This window comes from Pteropus alecto, unplaced genomic scaffold, assembly GCF_000325575.1.
Source record: "Pteropus alecto unplaced genomic scaffold, ASM32557v1 scaffold103, whole genome shotgun sequence".
Classification (NCBI taxonomy): Eukaryota; Metazoa; Chordata; class Mammalia; order Chiroptera; family Pteropodidae; genus Pteropus; species Pteropus alecto.
The window spans coordinates 2,185,026-2,206,222 of record NW_006436288.1 but is presented as its reverse complement, the minus strand read 5'-3'; the positions used below and the strand labels follow the sequence as shown (position 1 = coordinate 2,206,222).

General features: G+C 33.3%; 1 protein-coding gene across 2 annotated transcripts in view; it reads right to left on the bottom strand.

The window, feature by feature from the left end:
• Window positions 1–367: 367 nt before the first annotated feature.
• The window catches only part of ATF7IP (activating transcription factor 7 interacting protein), a 105,699-nt gene continuing 84,869 nt past the window's right edge, over window positions 368–21,197 (bottom strand). For both annotated transcript variants that reach the window (XM_006912641.2, XM_025047336.1), the window contains exons 11-15: window positions 15,855–15,933; window positions 12,781–12,936; window positions 9,252–9,434; window positions 7,922–8,034; window positions 368–4,863 (exon numbers count right to left, since the gene is read on the bottom strand). In XM_006912641.2, the coding sequence (XP_006912703.1) occupies window positions 4,444–4,863; window positions 7,922–8,034; window positions 9,252–9,434; window positions 12,781–12,936; window positions 15,855–15,933 (951 nt within the window). In that variant the 3' untranslated portion in view covers window positions 368–4,443. The remainder of the gene's footprint in view (window positions 4,864–7,921; window positions 8,035–9,251; window positions 9,435–12,780; window positions 12,937–15,854; window positions 15,934–21,197) is intronic.

Here is a 21,197-nt window from a genome sequence, read left to right as displayed (position 1 = left end):
TTCCCTGGCTGGACATACTTAATGACAAAAGCTCAGAGAAAGGTGGTGCTGTGTTTTCAAAGGAACTTCTAATAGAAATGCAGTTAATGATTTTCTGGGCATTAACAACTATCAGATGAGTCTTTTGGTGGTGCAGTCTAGGCACACGATATAGCAAACCATTTAGTGTCTCTAATCTGGAAGCAACTCTGCATAACAACTTTTCTTTTAAAGTTGAAAAATTATGTGTGGTTTGAGTGCTGTGGTAATGCCCAATAGGTTAAATAAACCATACTGCACAGTCTAATAGGTGATTTTTTTAAAAGGTGACTTTTAAAATAAACACATGGGCCAAGAAGAATCAGAATGAATCAGAGTACTCAGAATGTTAAAAACCCAGTAGTTTATTTCAAAGTATAAATTTCAGGCTTGCTGGACAAAATCCCACTACAGTTAACACTTATACAGACACCAGTCTACTGTACATTTAGAAAAGAAAAAAAAAAAACTTTTAAAACCTAATAAAAATAGGGCAACTTGCTATAGCCCAGTTTGTATTAGACATTAGGAAGGTCTTACATTGTCTTATTATTTACACTTTCAACTACAATAAAGAAAAATCAGAATGCAAGTTTCCTACAAAGGATTTATTTTTATATTTAGTTTTAAAATGGCTGATGAAATACCAAAGCCCGGATCCCCAAAAGGTAAATTTGATTGCCCAGTTACCTTATTTACAAAAAACAAACAAAACAAGACACCATTTAAATATAAATGATGGATATTTAGCTGTCTATGAATTAAAAAAAAAACTTTAACATGATAAAACTTTGTATTGTCCTATTCCTCCCCAATGGCTGGCTCAAAGGGGATGTATTTTAGGAATTACACAAATCTCTCACACTAACAAAACACCTCATAAAAATTGTTTTTTGTCCCAAAATGTAAAAAAAAAAAAAAAAAAGGTAGGGGAAAGGGCATCATTTGCCCAGTAAGGAAGGCAGACTCATACATAGGTTTTAGATAGTTATTTGCAATAATCTAATACGGGTACATGGTTTTTCCAGAAGTTAGAATAAAACGGGCCAATGATCGGTCAATGATAAAATGAAAATAATGAACGAATCATAGGATACTAAACAACCCAAGAAAGTAAGTCTGCGAGAACATATGGAAGGTCTTTGCAGTGCTCCACTGTGCTAAAATCAGGGGTATAAAAGCAAGAGGGGAGGAAAGCACAGGCAATGTTTTGTTAATCTTGTACAGTACTGGGAAATTCGTGAAACACGATAAATGCATATCATGCAGTACTAATACCTCGCTACAGAAATGATAATTTAGAAAATGTAAGCAAAAGAGCAAACGACAAAAACTAAGTTAACACTTAAGCGAAACAGTAAGAGACCTGTATGGTGCAGCCTGCCTCATGAGTTCTGCGGAGCTGTACCTAAAATTTTGAGCTCTTTGCTCTTTTTCAATTAAACCTTTCATTTATTATCCATCGGTTGGGGTGGGGACGGTGGGGGGGGGGCAATTGGTATCCCAATAAATACTTTTCAAGGAAGAAAGTTCTACTCTTCACTTCTCTCATTAATTCCTACTGTGTTAAACGGAGAATGTATTCTGCAGATTTTAAAAAGTGAGTTCCAGAGAAAGGGATAGTTGCCTCATCAAGTTAACTGTTAAAAGATGTTGTTTTTGTATGTAATTTACAAATTTATTTGCAATAACATAATTTTGAAAAAATGCTTACTCACACTTAAAACAGGGTGAAAATTACTCTGGCAAAGTGCAAAGTAGAGAGTAACATCCCCATTACCTTTAAATGCCATATACACATCCTATATTTCAGGTTGAAATAACAAAAGTTTCCAGGATTTTCAAGGCAATACTTAACAAGTATTGTCAGGGTAAAAATGTACCAAACTTGCACTCCCAAAATGGGATAATCAAGCTTATTTGTAATACTTTGTGAAAAGGTACCATGTGGGGGTGTGAATTGCTAAAAAGTCTGTAATCAGTAGTTATTCCTAGATGAGTCCTCCATTCTCTCCCCCCAAAAACAAACAAAAAGTGCTCATCTTTAAATCTTGCCCAAAATAAAAGTCTAGAATTCTAGCCTAGCACCTTTCAGTAAATCCAATATAGCTGTTGCCCACAGGTCTCATGGCAGGCTAATTGGAGGAGATCATCTTAAAATATGCTTTTTCCTCAAATAATTTGTATCTTTCACCATCTGGAATAATAAGTTTTATTTTACTGTACTACATCTATTTTTAGGGTTACTATTTGACTATTTTTTGACAAACACAAAGTAGGCTAAAATAATGAAATATTTTCATTCTACTGGGCTTTTTTCACCTGATTATATAATGCTATGAAAACTTCAAAAAATAAAAAATAAAAGGATTAGTGAGTATAAATAAAAACATTCACCAAGGTAACCTTTTCTAGGCTAGGTAAGCAAATTATTATTATGTGACCATAAAATAAGCCAATAAAGAACAATTTTGAACATGGGCTTTCTGTTCTGTAGAGGAATGATCCTGAACACATAATCAACATTGCAACCATTGCAGGTAAAAACATACATACATGCAAATATAGAGAGGTGCTCAGGTACACCTAGAAGATATCCCTTTTTGAAATTTTCATTGGCATGACACCGGCAACTTCTTTACCATCGTTATTAGTCCTAGAATGAGTAACATCTACATAGTTGCTTGGCAAATTTGATTCATGAAAACTCTCATTGTGGCCTCATTTTCTGAAAGTGAAAGGAAGGTTTTGGAGCATTTACAGTTTGGCAATCTGTAGGCTTTCTTCAGCATCAGTTAAACTTCACAACTAACATGACAGTTCACTGACTGGTCAAAGTCTCCAAGGACTTTACAACTAAAATGCTTCTGATAACAAACCAACCAGGGTTGCAAACAAAGCAGCATTAATAGAAGGGACAGCTCCCTCCTATAATTCTGGAAAAAAATTACGAATAAGTTGAAAAGGCAGTAAAAGGAATTCCAATATGGTTAAGGGAAGATGACTTGATAAATTATTTCACAAACTCCATGAATTCCTTTCAAAACATTCTCAGCCACACTTTCATCCCCAAACTTACCCCAGCAGTCCTTTCCTACCTATGCTCAAACACCTTCCTGATAACCAGTGGAGCTGGCATTCATACTGAAGATGCATGACGTAAGCAGAATTTGATTAACTTTGAAGAGGAACAAAGATGCACAGTAAGTTACATCTAATTGTTATATAAAACCACCCCAGAGGACATACGTTAAATTCTATCCAAAGCTGACAGACAGTAAATCAGACAAAACTTGGCATCATCAAAACAAAGTTAAAGATTAAAACAGAAAGACTGATATGAGAATAAAGAGATGATAGAGTTTTCCCTTTTCTATTTTAGCTTACTGTTTTTTGTGAATTTTACTATTTACTTCCTTTGAAGGAATACTATGCTTTGGGTGATAAAGTGAACTAGAATTGCTTTCATAATTTCTAACACTGCGAACACAGATACTAAAATGCTTGAAGGAAATTTTTCTTAGTTGTCTTTTCTTGGTCCACTTTACACAGAGGTAATTTAAACAGTGACCAAAAATAAAAGCATTTGTTCTTAGAAGAAAATAGCAAGTCAATTTTTTGGAGTTAAATATAATAATGCCACTGACAATATATAAAAAGCCTTGGTTTAAAATTTACTTGAGGGGAGTGTGCTACATTTTGTGGAGATGAGGGAAAGATGAAGGGTGAAAGGCTGAAAGGGAAGAGTAAACAACAATGGACAAATGGTCGTGTTTATTTTTGCAGTTACTCTTTAAGGCACAAAATAAATGTAAAAGCCAGGTTAGGAAAGGGAGAGGCTGTTGCAGATTTTTTTCACCTGATTAACAATCCAGAAGAAACAAAAGAAAAAGATGAGCAGATCCTTTCTTGTATTCAAATTAACCTATTTTAGAACAATTTAGCCATTTTGCTTTTATTTCTTTCTTTGAGTTGTTTTGATTCTGTTTAAATTATTTAACTATGAACCTACAGATCCCTTAGAAGCAGAATCATGCCAGTTACGAACCTCAGTTCCTTTGATCTACTTACTTTATACTGGAAGAGAAGTAAATATGAGAATGAAAACGGAGATTCCACTGCAATAAACATATAAATAGGGGGGGGAAAAACCCACACAAATACCCACACATATTCCCCAGGCTCAAAACTAAAGAAAGGTGCACATTTACATTTCAAAACCTTGACGCTTGAATTGTCCAGGAAAAGATTCTTGCTTTATGGGCTGAGTTTATTTTACTCTGATTATAAACAAATGTAGTGTATATACACATCTGTCCAAGAAATCTTGCACAATGTGGATTTTACAATGGGTATCATGCACAAGATTAAAACATGACCAAAAAGTGGAACTTTTCAAAGAGGAAGAGATAAAGGCTCCAAGGTTTAACTGCTCTGGGAAGAAGAGATCACATCCGTTGACTGAGGATCACAGAAGGGTCCAAAACGTCCATAAATATCCTTGGCTCGTACTGCAAAGTAGTATTTGCTGCCAGATACAAACTGGGTGAGAGTGCATGCCATGGGCAAAGGAAGTGCCTTAACCTCTCCAATCTTTTTCCATTGTGAGGGCACAGTGGCACTGGGTTCCTCATGGTAAGCATAGAGATGGTAGCTGTCAACAGTGGCACAACTTCGATCCACCTCCAGGACACTCCATGATAGTACAATGCCATTTTGACTTTGAACTCTTGCTAACTTCAAGTGTGGCTTCTGAGGCAGAGATGTGCTGGCAGCTTCTGGGGGCAGACGCTGTGGTTGTGGGGCTTCTGGTAAGGGTGCTGGATGCACAGGGCGTGGGGGCTCCTAACAAGAGAAGAGTCATGTTAATTCATAATGAGCACAGAACTAGAATATCTTAGAGATCATTTTATATCAAGAATACTGGGAAATAACAAACATTATACTACATTTAGCAAGTTTTATTTGGTGATTTGTAACCAATCATGCCCCAAACAATGGAGCTGAGGTAACTCCTGCTACACTTTCTAGACCTACAATGCTGAGTTTTCCTCAGGAAATAAAAGCTCTTACTAATGGAACATCATCTTGACAGAAATTGAAATAATCATCCATTTCTAAAAAAAATAATTTAAGATTTAATTCTCTACATGTACTACAGATTCTCATTTTAGTATAATATAACATTTTAAAATATGTGTGGCAGTCTATCTTGGGAAACTTGAGTATTCAACTCTACTTTCATTTTTAAGTCCTTTTTCCATATAAACATATATTATGTTTTTGGTCAGTCTGCATGGAAAGGTGACATTTAAATTAGGCCATGAAAGATGAGAGTTTAAAATGTAGGAAAAGTTGTGTAACTTTCTGCTGAAAGGTAAAGCATGAGCAAAGGCATGGGAATTTCAAATGAAGGGATTTATAGGCAAAACCAAGTATTAACTTTTACTTAGACATGGAGTATGTGAAGAAGAAAAGATAAATTTAGAAAGGTAGGTTAAAGCCAGATGATGAAAAAGCATAAATACTTAGCTTAGGAAGTCAAAATGACTTATCTAACACTGGATATTATTATTATTATTATTATTTTATTATATCTGGGTTTTAAGATTACAGTAATAATTTTTTCAAAAAAGATTCTAGTTAGAGCCAGGAAATAGGGATATGAGTGATTTTTACTTATTGTTCATTGCCTGTAGATTGAAAGTCATGAAACAAATAAGGTTTCCTTAACTGAAGTTCATTTAACAAAAATTGTTTTACTATACATTTCATTAAATGAATAATTTGCACATACTAGTGAATTCTGTGATGGTCTGATGCTCTTTTTAATTTCCATGCCTTTTCAAAGTTTAGTACCAGAAACATGCACATAGGAAGAACTTAGAAAGGATATGCTGAATAATTTCCAGGAATGAATATCTGCTGAAATTCATATGCCTAGTAGAAAAAATTCATACACACATCTGGAAAAAGGTACAATCTATAGTTAAAAAGCTAAAATAAATATAAAGTTGGGGGGGCAAATTTAAATAGATAAAACACTGAAAGCTGAAGAATTAGAACTGATAATGAATACTAGCCATGTGGCTGTATTTCCTCTCTCAGAACGTCTTTTTTCCTAAAAAGACTTAATCACTTAAAATAATAACATTAAACAAATGTATAGCTAGCACTCTAAGAGAAGATGGCTGGAGCCATGAACTTGACTGGAGGGAGCACAGGAATTCAAGGAGTTTGACAATATCTTAAATGGCCTGTAATATGCCTTAAAGTTCTTGAAATTCTAGGATTCTGAATCTGCTCATATCCACAAACAAATTAAGTCAACAATGTTGTTTTGTTTTTGCCACTGCAATGGAGATTTTTACTGAAGTTTTACAGATAAAATAATATATCGGGTATTTGCTTCAAAATAATCTGGTGTATATATGGTTGTGGAATTTAAGTGACTGGCACCATAGATGAAATAAGACTAGCCAAGTGCTGATAATTGTTGATGGGTATGTAGGAATTGTTATACTAATCTTTTATATACATTTGAAAATTGCCATTTAAAAATATATTTTTAGATTAATTAAAAGAATGTTCCTCCTGTGAGATACACAGTTTATTCCAAGACAATACACATGGATGGAATCCCATAAAAAAAACAAACAAAAAACATCACAAACTCAACTCTTATGGGTTATCAAATCTGCAAAACTATGGCATAAATAATACATTTTTACTATATATATTTTTGAAAGAATATAGGATAAAATAAATTATTTGCAGCTGCAAACAACAGTAATAACATATTTGCCACATACCCTAACAGGGCCAGACTGAAGCGCTATGAAAACACTCTGGAGGTTCTGGGATCAGATAACCTGAATTTTAAAATGGCTCTGCCTCTGACGCTCGCTTGGGTAATGACACTGAGTAACCACTTAACATCTTTGTGACATAGTATCCTTTAATATCAAAAAAAAAAAGTCTTCATAAAGTTTTGAGTAAGATTAAACAAAATAAACGTAAGTGCTTAGTAGAGTACCTGATATATAGTAAGTGCTCCATTAATTTTTTCATTATAGTGGGATACTAAAAATAATAGCTATTAAGAACATAGGCCCAAGGGCATGGGTTTTTACTCGACCTCTGTGTATTAGCCACAGTATCTATAAAAAAGCAAGAGACTTACAGGATTCCTGTGTGAGGACTAAGTATATTAATAGTGCCTGGCACACAGTAAACACTCGATAAATGCTAGCCATTAATATGTTTAATAAAAAAAGGATCCTTTGGTTGGTAAAAACAGATACCAGCCTCAATTTCTCCCCTCTTCATAAAGCCAGTATTTCCATTTACATGGTATACTGTACTAAATATTGTTATAATCACATCGCAGGATAATGTGACATTATTTTGGAGGCTATATCTAATAATCCAGCAGTATTGTGAATCTCTCAATAAATGAATTCCCAATACTGATGGATTATTAAAAACAATAACGTGGTGGCCATGTAGCAGTTAGAACTGGTATATAAGGTTTTGAGGAAAAGAATAACATTAAAACATCAAAAAATACTTTTTGAAATATGCTTTTTAATATTAAAAAATATTCCTTTTAATTTAACCATGAGTTAAAATGGTCTCCTTATTTTACTTCACATGCCCCAGCTGTGGACTCTGTACACTGTAAGCCACCACAAGCAAACTCGATGATCTTCGATGACCATCGTCCCTAGGAACATTTGTTCATAATGGTTAAGATCTACTATCTTAAAAAAACTTCTGCAGGAAAAACAGAAGACCTGTCATTTCCTTTTGATATAACTAGCATAAAGAAAAAAATGCTAACTATAATAATGTTTGACAGCTTTATCAATGAATATTTGTAAAGACAAGCACCAACACTTACAGTATGCACTTGTGGTGGTCGGTGATGCACTGTGAGCTGAGGTCCTGTTGACCCCAGGGTTAGCCCATTGTTTACAACATATGTAGTTGCTTGAGGCACTCGAACTGTGACACCTACAACAGAAAATTAAGGGAAAAATTAGAATTCTATTCTAAATTTGGTGGAACACTGATTAAACACTTGAAGTTAGTAAAGTGTTATTTTTAAAAAAACAGAAGGAAAAATATTTCTAATCTAGAAGTCTACACTCAGCCAAAGTATCATTCAAGCATGAGGATGAAATAAATGGAATCCCTACCAAAATGACTATGAGCAAAAATCCTAGATCACTGGAACACTGGTGGTACCGTACATGTAGAATGTTCGCAAACAAGCCAGAATGGAGCAGTGTGATTCTAAAGACAGAAAAAATAAAGCTATCCTCACAAAGATCACTGCTGTCTCATCTTTTTAACTAGGACACATTTAATACATCTCACCTACTGAACATCAAGCTTAGCCTACCTTAAATGTGTTCAGAACACTTACATTAGCCGACAGTTCGGCAACTATCTCAAGTTTCATCTCAAGAGTAATTACCTTCCTTTTCTTACCAGAAGCAGGAAACAAAGATGGGCATGTTGTAGACATGATGGAATGCAAAAACACAAAATGCAATATTCAAAAAATGTTGGTAATACAGTACACTGTAAAGTACCAGTTGTCTACCCTCATGAACATGTAGCTGACTGGAAGCTGTGGCTGGCTCCCAGCCTCACAGGAGAGTATTGTATCATATATCACAAGCTCAGGAGAAGATAAATATTCAAAATTCTAGGTATGGTTACAATTGACTGTGTACTGCTTTTGCACCATCATAAAGTAAAAAGAAATTCAAGTCAGAGACCATCTGTATGTAGAAACTACAAGTTCCCTTCAATGTTTTTACATCTTTTACTTCTCAGCCATCTTCTATATCTTTAAGACTCTCTCAATGGACACTATCCATTACCATTATTTCCATCATCTAGGCTAAATCATAATTAGTCATTCTCACTTTAATTAGGCAAGGTATCTATTAATAGAGTGGAGTATAGACCAAAATCAAAAAGGGTACCATAATTATACAGGCCATGACTAAAATTAAGTTGAAGATAAAACACAGAGCACCAATTATATAACATTCATGTCTAAATTTTCTGGTTAACTCTAGTGGAAGAAAAATGAATTATTAAGAGTTTTAATATGACATTATAAGCTCTTTTCACTAAATCTAATATCAATAAGAGGCACTCCAACTAAATGCTGAAGAACTATACGCTTGGGGCCATATACAAGAAGAGTCTCTTACTATTTTGGGGATTGACCTGCCGCACAGCAGGAGCCTGCATAACAGTTCCTCGCAGGGGAGCCTGAGCTGGTGGTGCTGGGAGAGTGGTATAAACCACTTGGTGGTTTGCAGGAGCTCTTGGTACAGGAAGTCTTGTGGTCACCTGAGTTACTGGACGATGTGTTACATTCACGGTGGTTGGAGCTAATGAAAAGTAGAAAAAAATATTAAGAATATAGTAAATTCTATGTTAAGAGTATTAAATGGTGATTCACTTTGTACAAAATCTAACTCTAAGAAAGAGACGACAGTCTCCTTTTGTAATCTTGATAGGGCCAACCGAAACTAATATTATAATCCAAACTTCAGAAAAAAAGAGCATCTCAATCATGTCCAATAGCCTTCATCTCTTTACTCTGACTAGATCAATAAGCATGTGAAGATAAAGACAGGGTTTAGATTCAAGGCTATGACCTTAAAGGAGTGACTTAAAAGAGCAAATTTTCCCTCTTCAATGTTAAATTGTTCTTAGCAGAGTGGAATTTTAGGCCTTCTAGGCTATCTTTAAATGGATATAAGTCCAAAAGAGTTAACTCTACATTCCCATAGTTCAAGAAACGAGTTGGCTATTATAACTGACATTTTCTTCAAGTGAACCAAACCATCTCTTATTCAAAACAATAAAACATCCATTAAGATACAGACTTTCTCCTTCTCTACTCTAGCATTCCTCCTAATGTATATTCCAGAGCATTAATGCCTTGAATGATGTTAATATATATCTATGAAAACTGGGCCTTAAATGTTTCACTTATAGCATGGAACTACAATAATGATTTTAGGAGTCAACAGTTTTTGTTAATAACTCTGAATTAGAATCACATTTTACAAATGACCACATATAAACTACAGATATCATAAAAAACAATAAATTTCCTTTATATGAATAAATGAATTCTATAATAAAATAAATTTGGAGTTAAATGTTATATATAACAAAGATGAAAGTATACAAGGAAGAATACTTATCTCTTCATCTCTTTATTCCCCATTTTATTATCTACAGGTTTATATGACAACATTTTCTTCTAAATTATCTAAATTAAGTGACTGTCATTTTAATTACACTAGATAAAATTCCATGTAAACTCAATGTTTTCTTTAAGGAGAAGTGTGCTTAAATAAGTTATTTTGTAGATAAATCTCTATGCAATGGGCTATTTTATAAAGAAAAATTGTCTTTACTGGCTTCCAAACGGTTTAGGAGATATTGAGTACATCTTGAAAATGTCTCATTTACAGCTTCTTGAGAAGTAGCAAGTAAAATATTAGTGTATACTTCTTGATGGTAGTGTTAGGCCAGTTAAAACTGATTAGAGTTAAGAATTATTTAAAAATTCCTATGGAGAAGATGGCCATCTAAAGCCAGAGAGAGAGCTCTCACCATAAACCGACCCTGACAGACCTTGATCTGGGACTTCTAGCTTTCAGAACTGTGTCCTCGGTGAGTCAGGTGCTCCTTGCTGAGCAGCGCCTAGACTCACACTGGTGGCAGCTGGCCTCGGTTTCTGGTGTGGTGGCCTTTTGAGGCAACTGTAAGCACAGCATCTGTGGATTGCTTGCTAAATCTTAACAGTAGCCCCAAAAGGGCACAGGCTGGGGCTAAATTTGGGCCTACAGGTGAACCCCTCTCAGGACTGTGCCACTGGACAACTACTTCACAAATCCACACTAATAAGACCGGGAGACTTAGGAGCTTTGCTTAATACATAGAAACAGACACAGAAAGGTAACCGAAATGTGAAGACAAAGAAGCAGAAACCACATGAGAGAACAGAACAGAGATCCAGAAATAATGGAGCAACAAAGAGATAAAAAACATAAAAATGGAAATGGAAATTATAGAAGTGAACCGGTCAGAAATGAGGAACACATTATCTGAGATGAGAAGTATATTAAATGGAATAAACAAATAAAGAAAAGGATCGAATGACCTATATAGAGGATGGGAAAGCCAAGGACACAATCAGAATGGAAAGAAAAAGCCAAGACTGTAATAATAATTTAAGGAACCTAGGGGACACTATTAAGGGTAAAAGTATCCATGTCATTGGGGTACCTGAAGGAAAACAAGATGTCGTAGAGCTATTTGAAGAAATAATGATGAAAACTTCCCTAAAACCCAAGGAAGCGCAGAGAGTCCCAAGAACCAGGAACCCAAGGAAGCCCACACCAAGACACATCATAATTAAAATGCCAAAGGTTAAATACAAAGAGAGAATCAAAAGCAGCAAGAGAAAAGCAGTTAGTTACCTACAAGGGAACACTCATAAGACTAGCAGCTGATTTCTCAAAATAAACTATGCAAGACAGAAGGGCTTGGCACAAAATATAAAAAGTGTTGAAAACCCAAGACTACTTTAACCAACAAAGCTATCACTTAGAGTTGAAGGACAGATAAAGAGCTTCCCAGACAAAAATAAGCTAAAGGACTTTATCATCACCAAGTCAGTGTTACAGGAAATGTTGGAGGGACTTCTTTAAGAAGAAAAAAGATGTATCAAAAACAGGAATAAAAAATGGTAATAACTACATTCCTATCAACAAGTACTTCAAATGGAAAAGAATTAAGTGCTCCATCCAAAAGATAATAGTGGTTAAATGGATAAGGAAACAAGACCCCTACATATGCTGCCTACAAGAGAGTCACTTCAGATTAAAAGACACACACAGACTAAAAGGAAGGGGATGGAAAAAGATATTGCCTTGATGGACCTAGAGGGTACTGCGCTGAATGAAATGGGTCAGACAGAGAAAGGCAAATATCGCATGAACAAAATCAACAACAAAAAAAGCGGAAATAAACTCATAGATACAGAGAATATTTAGAAGGATACTAAATGGGAGGCTTAGGGGGACAAAAAAAGGCAAAGGGATTAAGAGGTACAAATGGAGAGCTGCAGAATAGACATGGAGATGTAGAGTGTAGCATGGGGAAGATGGTTAATAATATAATAATAATGTTAAGGGAGAAGAGGGGTACTAGATTTAGTGGGTTGATCACTTGTGAGTTATGTGGATCTCTGATCACTATGCTATACAACTGAAACTGGTATATTATTATATGCCAACTATAATTTTAAAAAAACTCATTGAAGTGTACAATGTAAATATAAGCAACTAATTGTCTATTATATTTCAATAAAGACAGGGAAAAAAATCCTATTTAATCAGTCAATTATAACTTCTTGGTTATAATCAGAATGAATCATCATACCCATCTCTTCCAGAAAAACTATATTCATTTCTACTACGTCTAGTGGCAGATGACAAAGGCACATAGTTTAAGTCTTCTATATAACCATTCTATATCAGTTCTGCTACTTAAGATGGTCAGCAAAAGTAAATTATAATGCATTCAAAAAGATACACAATTTTCAAAATCACAATAATTACTCTTAATTTCTGTCTAATCTTTCCACTTGATTCCATAGTCATATTTCACCGAAGACAAAACTAATGCTTCAGTTCAATGATTCAGCAAGTTTACCTGTAGGTAGTAAGTGTATTGTTGTCTGAGATGGTCCACTTGTTGGCACCCCAGACGGTTGAAGAGGAGGTGCTGGTTGGATGGGTTGCAATGGTCGAAACACAGGCTGAGAAGAACCCATGGTTGACACAGGAGTGTGATTTAGCTTTTTAGGGTCTGTTAATTAAAAGTGAGGCATTATAATTATTAATAATAAAAAAAAAAGCCAAAATACAGGTTTTTCCTTTATGGGTGAATTTTACTTTTGCTTGTCACATTTACTGCTTAGAGAAAAATTTCCTTCTATTTTTTTTCAATTGAACTTTTAATTTTTTTTATTTTTAATTTTTTTTTAGAGGGTTTGCTCCTTTATTTATTTTTAATAAAAATTACTGGGGTGACGCTGATCAACAAATCCAATAAGTTTCGACACTATGTTGCATTGTGTGTTCACCACCCATAGTTAGATTTCCTTCTGTCACCAAACATTTCACCCTTTTTACCCCCATCTACCTCCCTGCTCCTCGCCTTCCCTCTGGTAACCTCTAAGCCACTGTCCATGTCCATGAGTCTCTGTTTATCATGTTTGTTGCTTTTAGGTCTATATCTCACATATGAGTGATATCACGTGGTTTTCAGTTTTTTGTCTGACTTATTTCACTTAGCATGATTATCTCAAGATCCATCCATGTTGTCACAAATGGCAGTATTTCATCTTTCCTTATAGCTGAGTAATATTCCATTGTATATATGTACCACATCTTCTTTATCCAATCATCTATCATAGGCACTTCAGTTGCTTCCATGAATAATGCTGCTATGAAAATCGGGGTGCATATATCTTTGCGGATAAATGTTTTCAGGATTTGGGGGTAAATGCCCAGAAGAGGGATTGCTGGATCATAGGTTAATTCAACTCTTTGTTTTTTGAGGAACCTCTATACTGCTTTCTATAGTGGCTGTACCAATTTGCAGTCCCAGCAACAGTGGATGAGTGTTCCTTTTTCTCTGTATCCTTCTCCAGCATTTGTTATAACTTGTCCTGTTGATTATAACCATTCTAACAGGTGTGAAATGGTATCTCATTGTGGTTTTGATATGCATTTCCCTAATAGCTAGTGAAGTTAAGCATCTTTTCATATGTCTGTTGGCCATTTGTACCTTCTATTTTAATTACGTGTATTTTTGCCAATTTGAAAATCAAATCAGGATGTTAAATAATTCACTGTTGGTTCCATCACAAATTCTAATTCACATTTACAGAAATAGTTTTGTTTTGTTTTTGATGAAAGAATCCTATTTCTGAACTCAATACAACATAATATTAATTAGAATAATTTCATTTCTTACATTTATATCTATATCAAGGGCATTCTCCTAGACAAATACCTATCAATTGATGAATTTTGCACCAGAGATCTTGAATTCCAATTACTCTACTGTTGTTTACATTCTTTTAATAACACAGATGGCTGCTTATTTATACTATCCAATCTTTAAAGTAAAATACAGAATGTCTACCTCAAAAATGGTCTCCAAAAGCCTATGAAATACATATTTGCATCTCAGAAAAAGCCCTTAAAAATAGGTAACCCACTATATGGTATAAAGACTATAAGCCAAAAGCTCCTCTATCCAAAATGATCCCCACTGATTTCTGCCCTAGAATCTGCCACAGAATTCTAAAATGGAAGTAAATTTCTATGTAAATAAAATTCTAAAATGTAGATAAAATTCAAGGCTTTAGCAAGTGATATTTTAATTGGAAGAATTTAAGATATGTTCAATAGTGAAGCAATGGAAAGAGACTCCACGAAGCAGGGACGCTAGAAAAGGAAATGGCAAGAGCACCGATAGCAGACTTTGCTTATTTTCCTTTTTATTCAGGATCAGCCCTACATGTAGCCTCTCAAAAATAACGTGTATTTATTTTTGCCTTCTAAGAGTTGCTATATTTAGACTTGTTTATAAAAAATAGTGAAAGCAATACAGATAACTTGAAACTTTGTAAGAATAATCATACTGCTCTAATTCAACCCTGACATATAATGGCATAAATCTTCCAACTTTACAGCAGTTTTATAAAAAAAAAATTATTTTACTGTCACATAATCATATAGCTACTTAATCTTATTTCCCTAGAACCAAACTATCTTACTCCCTAAAATATAATAATATAATATTTAAATCTCTAGGTGTTTTGAATTTAATATCTTTAAGGTCATAATTAACTTAGTACCTGATTTTACGGTATTTTCCATATGGATTATATAATTATAACCACAGAGTTTTACAGATATATCTGTGAAAAGTTATTCCGTGCAGTCAAATAAGTTTGGGAACTACTTTATATCTTGAATCATTCCTGGAGATTTACATTATAAATGACCACAGTAAAAGCTCGGAGAAGTCTATAGTTAGGAAAAAAAATATATTATTTTGTTTACTAAACATTTCCCAAGCATATTTAACCATGGAACTTTTTATTCATAGAACACCTATTAACCCTGCAGAAGAATAATCTGTAATATTAATAAATATCTATCTAATATAATTTCTAAATATTGTAACTCAAAATAATATCAAGGAATTTGGGTATGCATGCTTTTTAACATTCCTTTCATTTTAATTTAGATAACAGTAAGTAATGGAACTTAATTCAAATAACTAAAATTAAATGTATATACTTAAAAGTGCCTACATTAAAACACACACACACACAACATTTAAAGTCAGAAGAGCTGGATTTGATTTCCAGTTCCCTTACTGACTCATACTCAGTGAAGCTGAGCTCAAGTCTAAAAGGGCATTACAGGGTTATTGCAAGAATCAAGTGAAATGACAGATATAAAAAGTTAGGTGGCTCCATAAGTTAAATATTCTCCTAATTATTGTTTTCCTCTATGACGTATGCATATTCACTCAAGATGTGATTTCTATTTTTTAATTCTAATCTAAAAAGTTCTCATTCTAGAAAGGATATAACTAGACCAAGCATATGCCGTAGCTATCTGTCTTCACTGACTGTTACACTAAATTGAGAGGACAAAATGGTATCGAAGCATCACTTAGTATGATTACTTATATTTAAGTACCTTGTGAAGCTCCATTTTCTTCATCATCCATTGTGAGATCAATGACACCACCAGAATCACCACCTGTGGCTTTTCCACTCTGAAAAACAAAACATTTTCATTTTGTAAAAGGAACTCTTGCAGACAAAGGAAAAATAATATAATATTGAGGAGAAATGAGGATAATGAATGACCTGGTTCAATCTGGACCCCAAATGGCTTTACCTGAAGAAACAGTGTTTGTCAGATAGACCCCAGGATACTCACAATCTAAACATCTGCCACATAAAAAACAATTCTGAAATATTTTCACAAGAAATTCTAGATGATTTTTTAAAAGTAAGCTGTCAATTGCTTAGAGCTCTGAAATTAATTAGGTGCTTTAAGTAATAAGTGATTAAACACAAACTATTCATTTTCTAACATTTAAAATGTTGACCAATCCTAAATTAAATCATTATTATTTATTCATAAAAACACCAAAGGCAACTTTAAAGCTAGAATTAGGCTAAAATAATCTAAATCTGTTTTTTCCCTAAAAAATGGTATGGTATGATGGAATATGGTGTGTTGCACTATTAACTGACATCCAATTTGACTTAAGTTAAACCATCATACAAAATCATTAGAAATGTAACTTAAAAAAAATTTTAAGCCATATAATAGCCACAAAAAATGAAAAGCAATAAAACACAGACTTAAAGCACCAGGATCCTGGAGTCAAAAAGACTGAGTGCATCTTTTAGTTACAATACTTATTAGCTTTGCAAATTTATGTTAAAAGGTAATTTGCAAAATCTGGATATGGAGTTGCTTATGAGGATTAATCTAAATATGTATACATGGAGTTTAATACCAAGGGTGATATAATGGTAAGTGCTTAGTATAGTCATGTGCTGCATAATGACATTTGGTCAACACTGGACTGCACATAAAATGGTGGTCCCATAAGATTAAAATGCAGTTAAAAATTCCTATCACCTAGTGACATCATGGTTGTCATAATATCACAGTACAACATATTACTCATGTGTTTGTGGCGATGCTGGTGTAAACAAACCTACTATGTTGCCAATTATATAAAAGCATAGCACATACAATTATGTACAGTACAGTACATGATACTTGATAATAGTAATAAATGACTATGTTACTGGTTTATGTATTTACTACACTATACTTCTTATCGTTATTTTAGAGTGTGCTCTTTCTACTCATACAAATAACTTGCTGTAAAAAAGTATGCTAGGTTATGCTGGCAGCAGCCTCTTACATCTTGTGTTTAATGTGTCTCTTAATTGTACCATTTTTCTCTTGTGTTGTTTTGTACAGTAACATGCTATACAAGCTTGTAACCTAGGAGCAAAAGGCTATTCCATATAGCCTAAGTGTGTAGTAGGGGCTGGCTATACAATCTAGGTCTGTGTAAGTGTATTCTATGATGTTTGCACAATGATGAAATCCCTTAATGACTCATTTCTCAGAACATATCCCACTTGTTAAGCAGCACATGACTGTATATGTTCATCACAATCATATTATAATGTAGATTAACTCAAAATGATTAAGGTTTTCATCTGCAAAACTCAAATTTTTTGAAGTTAAAGAAAAATAATTCTTTGAAGTTCAAAAATTCAGGCCCAATTGCAAGACAATGTTACAATTATAAACCATTCCATGATAATGACTTCATAGAAAATAACTTGTTAACAAACACGGCAAATCTGTAAAGTCCAATACTAAAAGTTCTTAACAAAGTCTGAATGAATGTATCAGAATCCACTTGCTACAATATAAGGTTCACTTTTAAAATTTACTAAAATTTAAATTTATCAAAAGTTATAACAAATAAGTAGACTAGTAAAGTAGAATCCAAACAAAGATAAAATATAGTCAAAAGAAAATGACTCCAAGAGGAGCCAGATGGTGAATTTGGCAAAGATTTCAAAGCAGTTGTTAAAAATGTGTTCAAAGAATTAAAGGAAAATATGATAGTAATGAATGTGCATATAAGAAATCTCAAAAGTAGAAACAAAAAAAAAAATTGAAAGGCAACGGAAGAATTAAGATAAAATATTAAAAAAAAAGACTGACACAAAATAAAGCACAAAAAAAGCACACAGAAACAGTAAGATGAAACATTTTAAAAATTATAAAACAGTAGATCTAAATACAACTATATTAATAATTATACTAACTGTAAATAGACTGAAATCTATCAAAATGTAGGAATTGTCAGATGGGAGAAGACATCAAGAAAACAAGAAATAACTAAATTTTTTCTCCTAGATATTCACTTTAAGTATAAAGACACAAACACAGTGAAAAAAGCAAGCACAAAAAATTATGACCATGTAAATATTAGACAACATACAAAGAGGGAAACTTTATAATGATAAAAGGGTCAATTTGTCAATTTCTCCCATTAACTTTGTTGTCTTCACTTCATATGTTTTCATGCTCTATTATAAGGTGTATGTTTTTCTATAATGTATAAATATAATAGGACAAGAAAGTCTACAGGTCTACAATCAAATCTAATCTACTGAATTACACTTTTATTGGCTATAACATGACAGATACAATTCACCTATTATCATATACTACAGTAGTTTCCTAGCTATATTTTCTTCTTGAGAAATAAAATTGCTAATTATTTCTATAATTATTAACAGCAATTAGGTAATCAGATAGCTGGCATTATTACTACTGGGCTCTCTGCTAAATATTTTATATTCATTAACAAATTTAATCTTTACAATAATCCTATGAGATAGGGTAACAGCATTAGCCACATTTTATAGGTGAGAAATCCAAAGTGTTAAATAACTTGCCTAAAGTTTATACACTAGTTAAGTGATAGGAGCCAGGTTGTGAGACTCTAGAGCTTATTTCTATGCCACTAGGTGCAGATTTATAAGCAGATACATTTACATGTATGTGTATATTTACATTTTTTTCTGGCATCATCTCCAAGAAAGCTTATTTAATGAGACATCACACACGTTTAAATCTGCAATTACACATATTACTAAAGTTCCCTATCAAAAAAAATTAAGTAGGTTTTAATACTAAGAATCTATTTTATTAAAAGGTTATTAACTAATCATGTGTACTTCCCCAAAACGACCACTCTTTTTAAGTGAACGCTAAAAAAAAATTTCAAGAGAGCAAAGATATTAGCTTTGTTGGTTTTTTTTGGTACTGAAACAAAAAGAACATATATGAAAGGCTACAGTAGGACATTTAAACAACTGCAATGTAAGTTAATACAGAAGACCTGGTTGTTTACTCCGTGCACGTCTCTCCAAGGGAACCTGGAACTATAACTGAGACTTGAAAGGTACCAAGAATGTAGCCCTTGCAAAGTTTACACTAACAACTGATAATTTTGTTATGTATACCTTGAAAACTGGACTGTGTCACACTGGCTTGATAGGACTGATTTACACAAACATCTAGACTGATGATGTACACCTGATTTTATTGTTGGGGTCCTGAGTTTCGACTGCCATGGCTGGTTACATAGAAAGACATGGCTATATATGATGAGTCCTTTAAAATACCTCACACCTTGAAATTCAATAAGGCTTCTCAAGCAGAGACTCTTGGCGAATGTCCCTGCAGTTAATAAAAAAAGAGAAAACACATCCTATGCGATGCTGGACAAGGGAGGACTTAGAAGCCTATTCCTGACCTCTGTGAACCCCATTTGATGCATATCTTTTTCCTATTATTTTTACTCTCTACCTTTTTGCTGTGTAAACCATAAACATGAGTATAATCTGCAATGAGTCCTTCTGGCAAATCAACAAACTTGAGCTTGAGTCCCTCAAAATAGCAATTTAACTACAAATAGTGGCAAAAAAGAATTCTACATTGTTTTACAATGATGCTGATAATTTGAATAAATTTATTTTTCACTATTTGTAAAGTATTATATAAAACGAGGTAGATGAATATGTAGTATAATACTTTATGTGAAATAAGGTAATACTTATTTGGAAGATGTTAGAGAAATCTTCATTCAAGAACTACAAATAATATTTTTCATATTAAGTTATTTCTTGATTAGGTATGATTGAACAACAATCATTTCCATACAAGCACAGTAAAAATAAGTTAGCCACGTGTACTAGAAAGTGTTAGCCACGTGTACCGGAAAGCGATATTCTAAAGAATAATAGGCTATTTGTTTCACACTACTTTCTATTTGCTAGTAAGTGGCAAACAACAAACACTAATTTCTTAATACATCTTCAAAAAAATCGAGTTACATTAATGAAGATATTCAGCACAATGGCAAAAATTATATTTTGTACTAGAAAAGTCAAGCCAGCAAAACATGGATTTATAACTGGCAGCACATATATAGTTTTATAATAGTTTCTCATCATATAATAAAACTTGCGTATTTATTATTTGTATCCATAAGTGAATTCATTCAAAGCTGAAACTTTGCTATTTTTGACAAGGTATTACTTTAGCAAGTTAGCTGTCTAATCAAACTGCTTAGCTGTATTTTTTTATTCTCTAGTACTAAATTCCTCTTTCTCTAAGCCAAATAAAATATCCATTGAGAACTTAATGTGTTTGGTTATACTGTCTCTTTGCTGTCTGATGCAGTCACTCTTTCAGGTGACTTTTTGGTATAAGCTATTTCATCAAATAAGTCAGTACGATATAAAATAAGCTATTTTAGATTTTAAAACCTGTGAAGTGTGAAATAATACATGTTTTAAATTTTCTACAATATAATAAGCAGTTGGGTGTAACTGGGTTTACATTGTTTTGTTCTTTATTTTTTCATAAAAATTTAAAGTATAGCAACTTCTATATTAATTTTAATTTCCCTTAAATATTTACAGTTTTACGTATACTTCATTTCAGTAATCCAATATAACTTTTTGCAATGATGAAAATGTTTTATATCTGTGTATTCCAATGTTAGTCACTAGCCATATGTGGCTACTGGCCTTGAAATGGAGCTACTGTGGCAGAGAAAGTAAAATTTTAATTAAATTAAAATTTCATTTTAATTTGAAAAGCTAAATGTGGTTGGTGGCTACTATATTAGACAGTATATCTTTAGAAGAACCACCATGTATTAGATGATAAAATATAGCCATTACAATGTCCATCTTTCTGTCCTGATAATGTTACTCAGTTTGTCCAAATAAAAAAATCACTGAGGGAAATAAAGATGTTTGTAAATTCTTGGTTCAGTTTAGTTTTACCTAATAAAGTAATGTCAGACTTCCTATGTCACATAAAAATCACTAATCAACATTTTCCACACCACATGTCTTCTAGAAAATATCCTATATATACTTTTAATTGAAAATATAGCAAAAATCCAAAAGA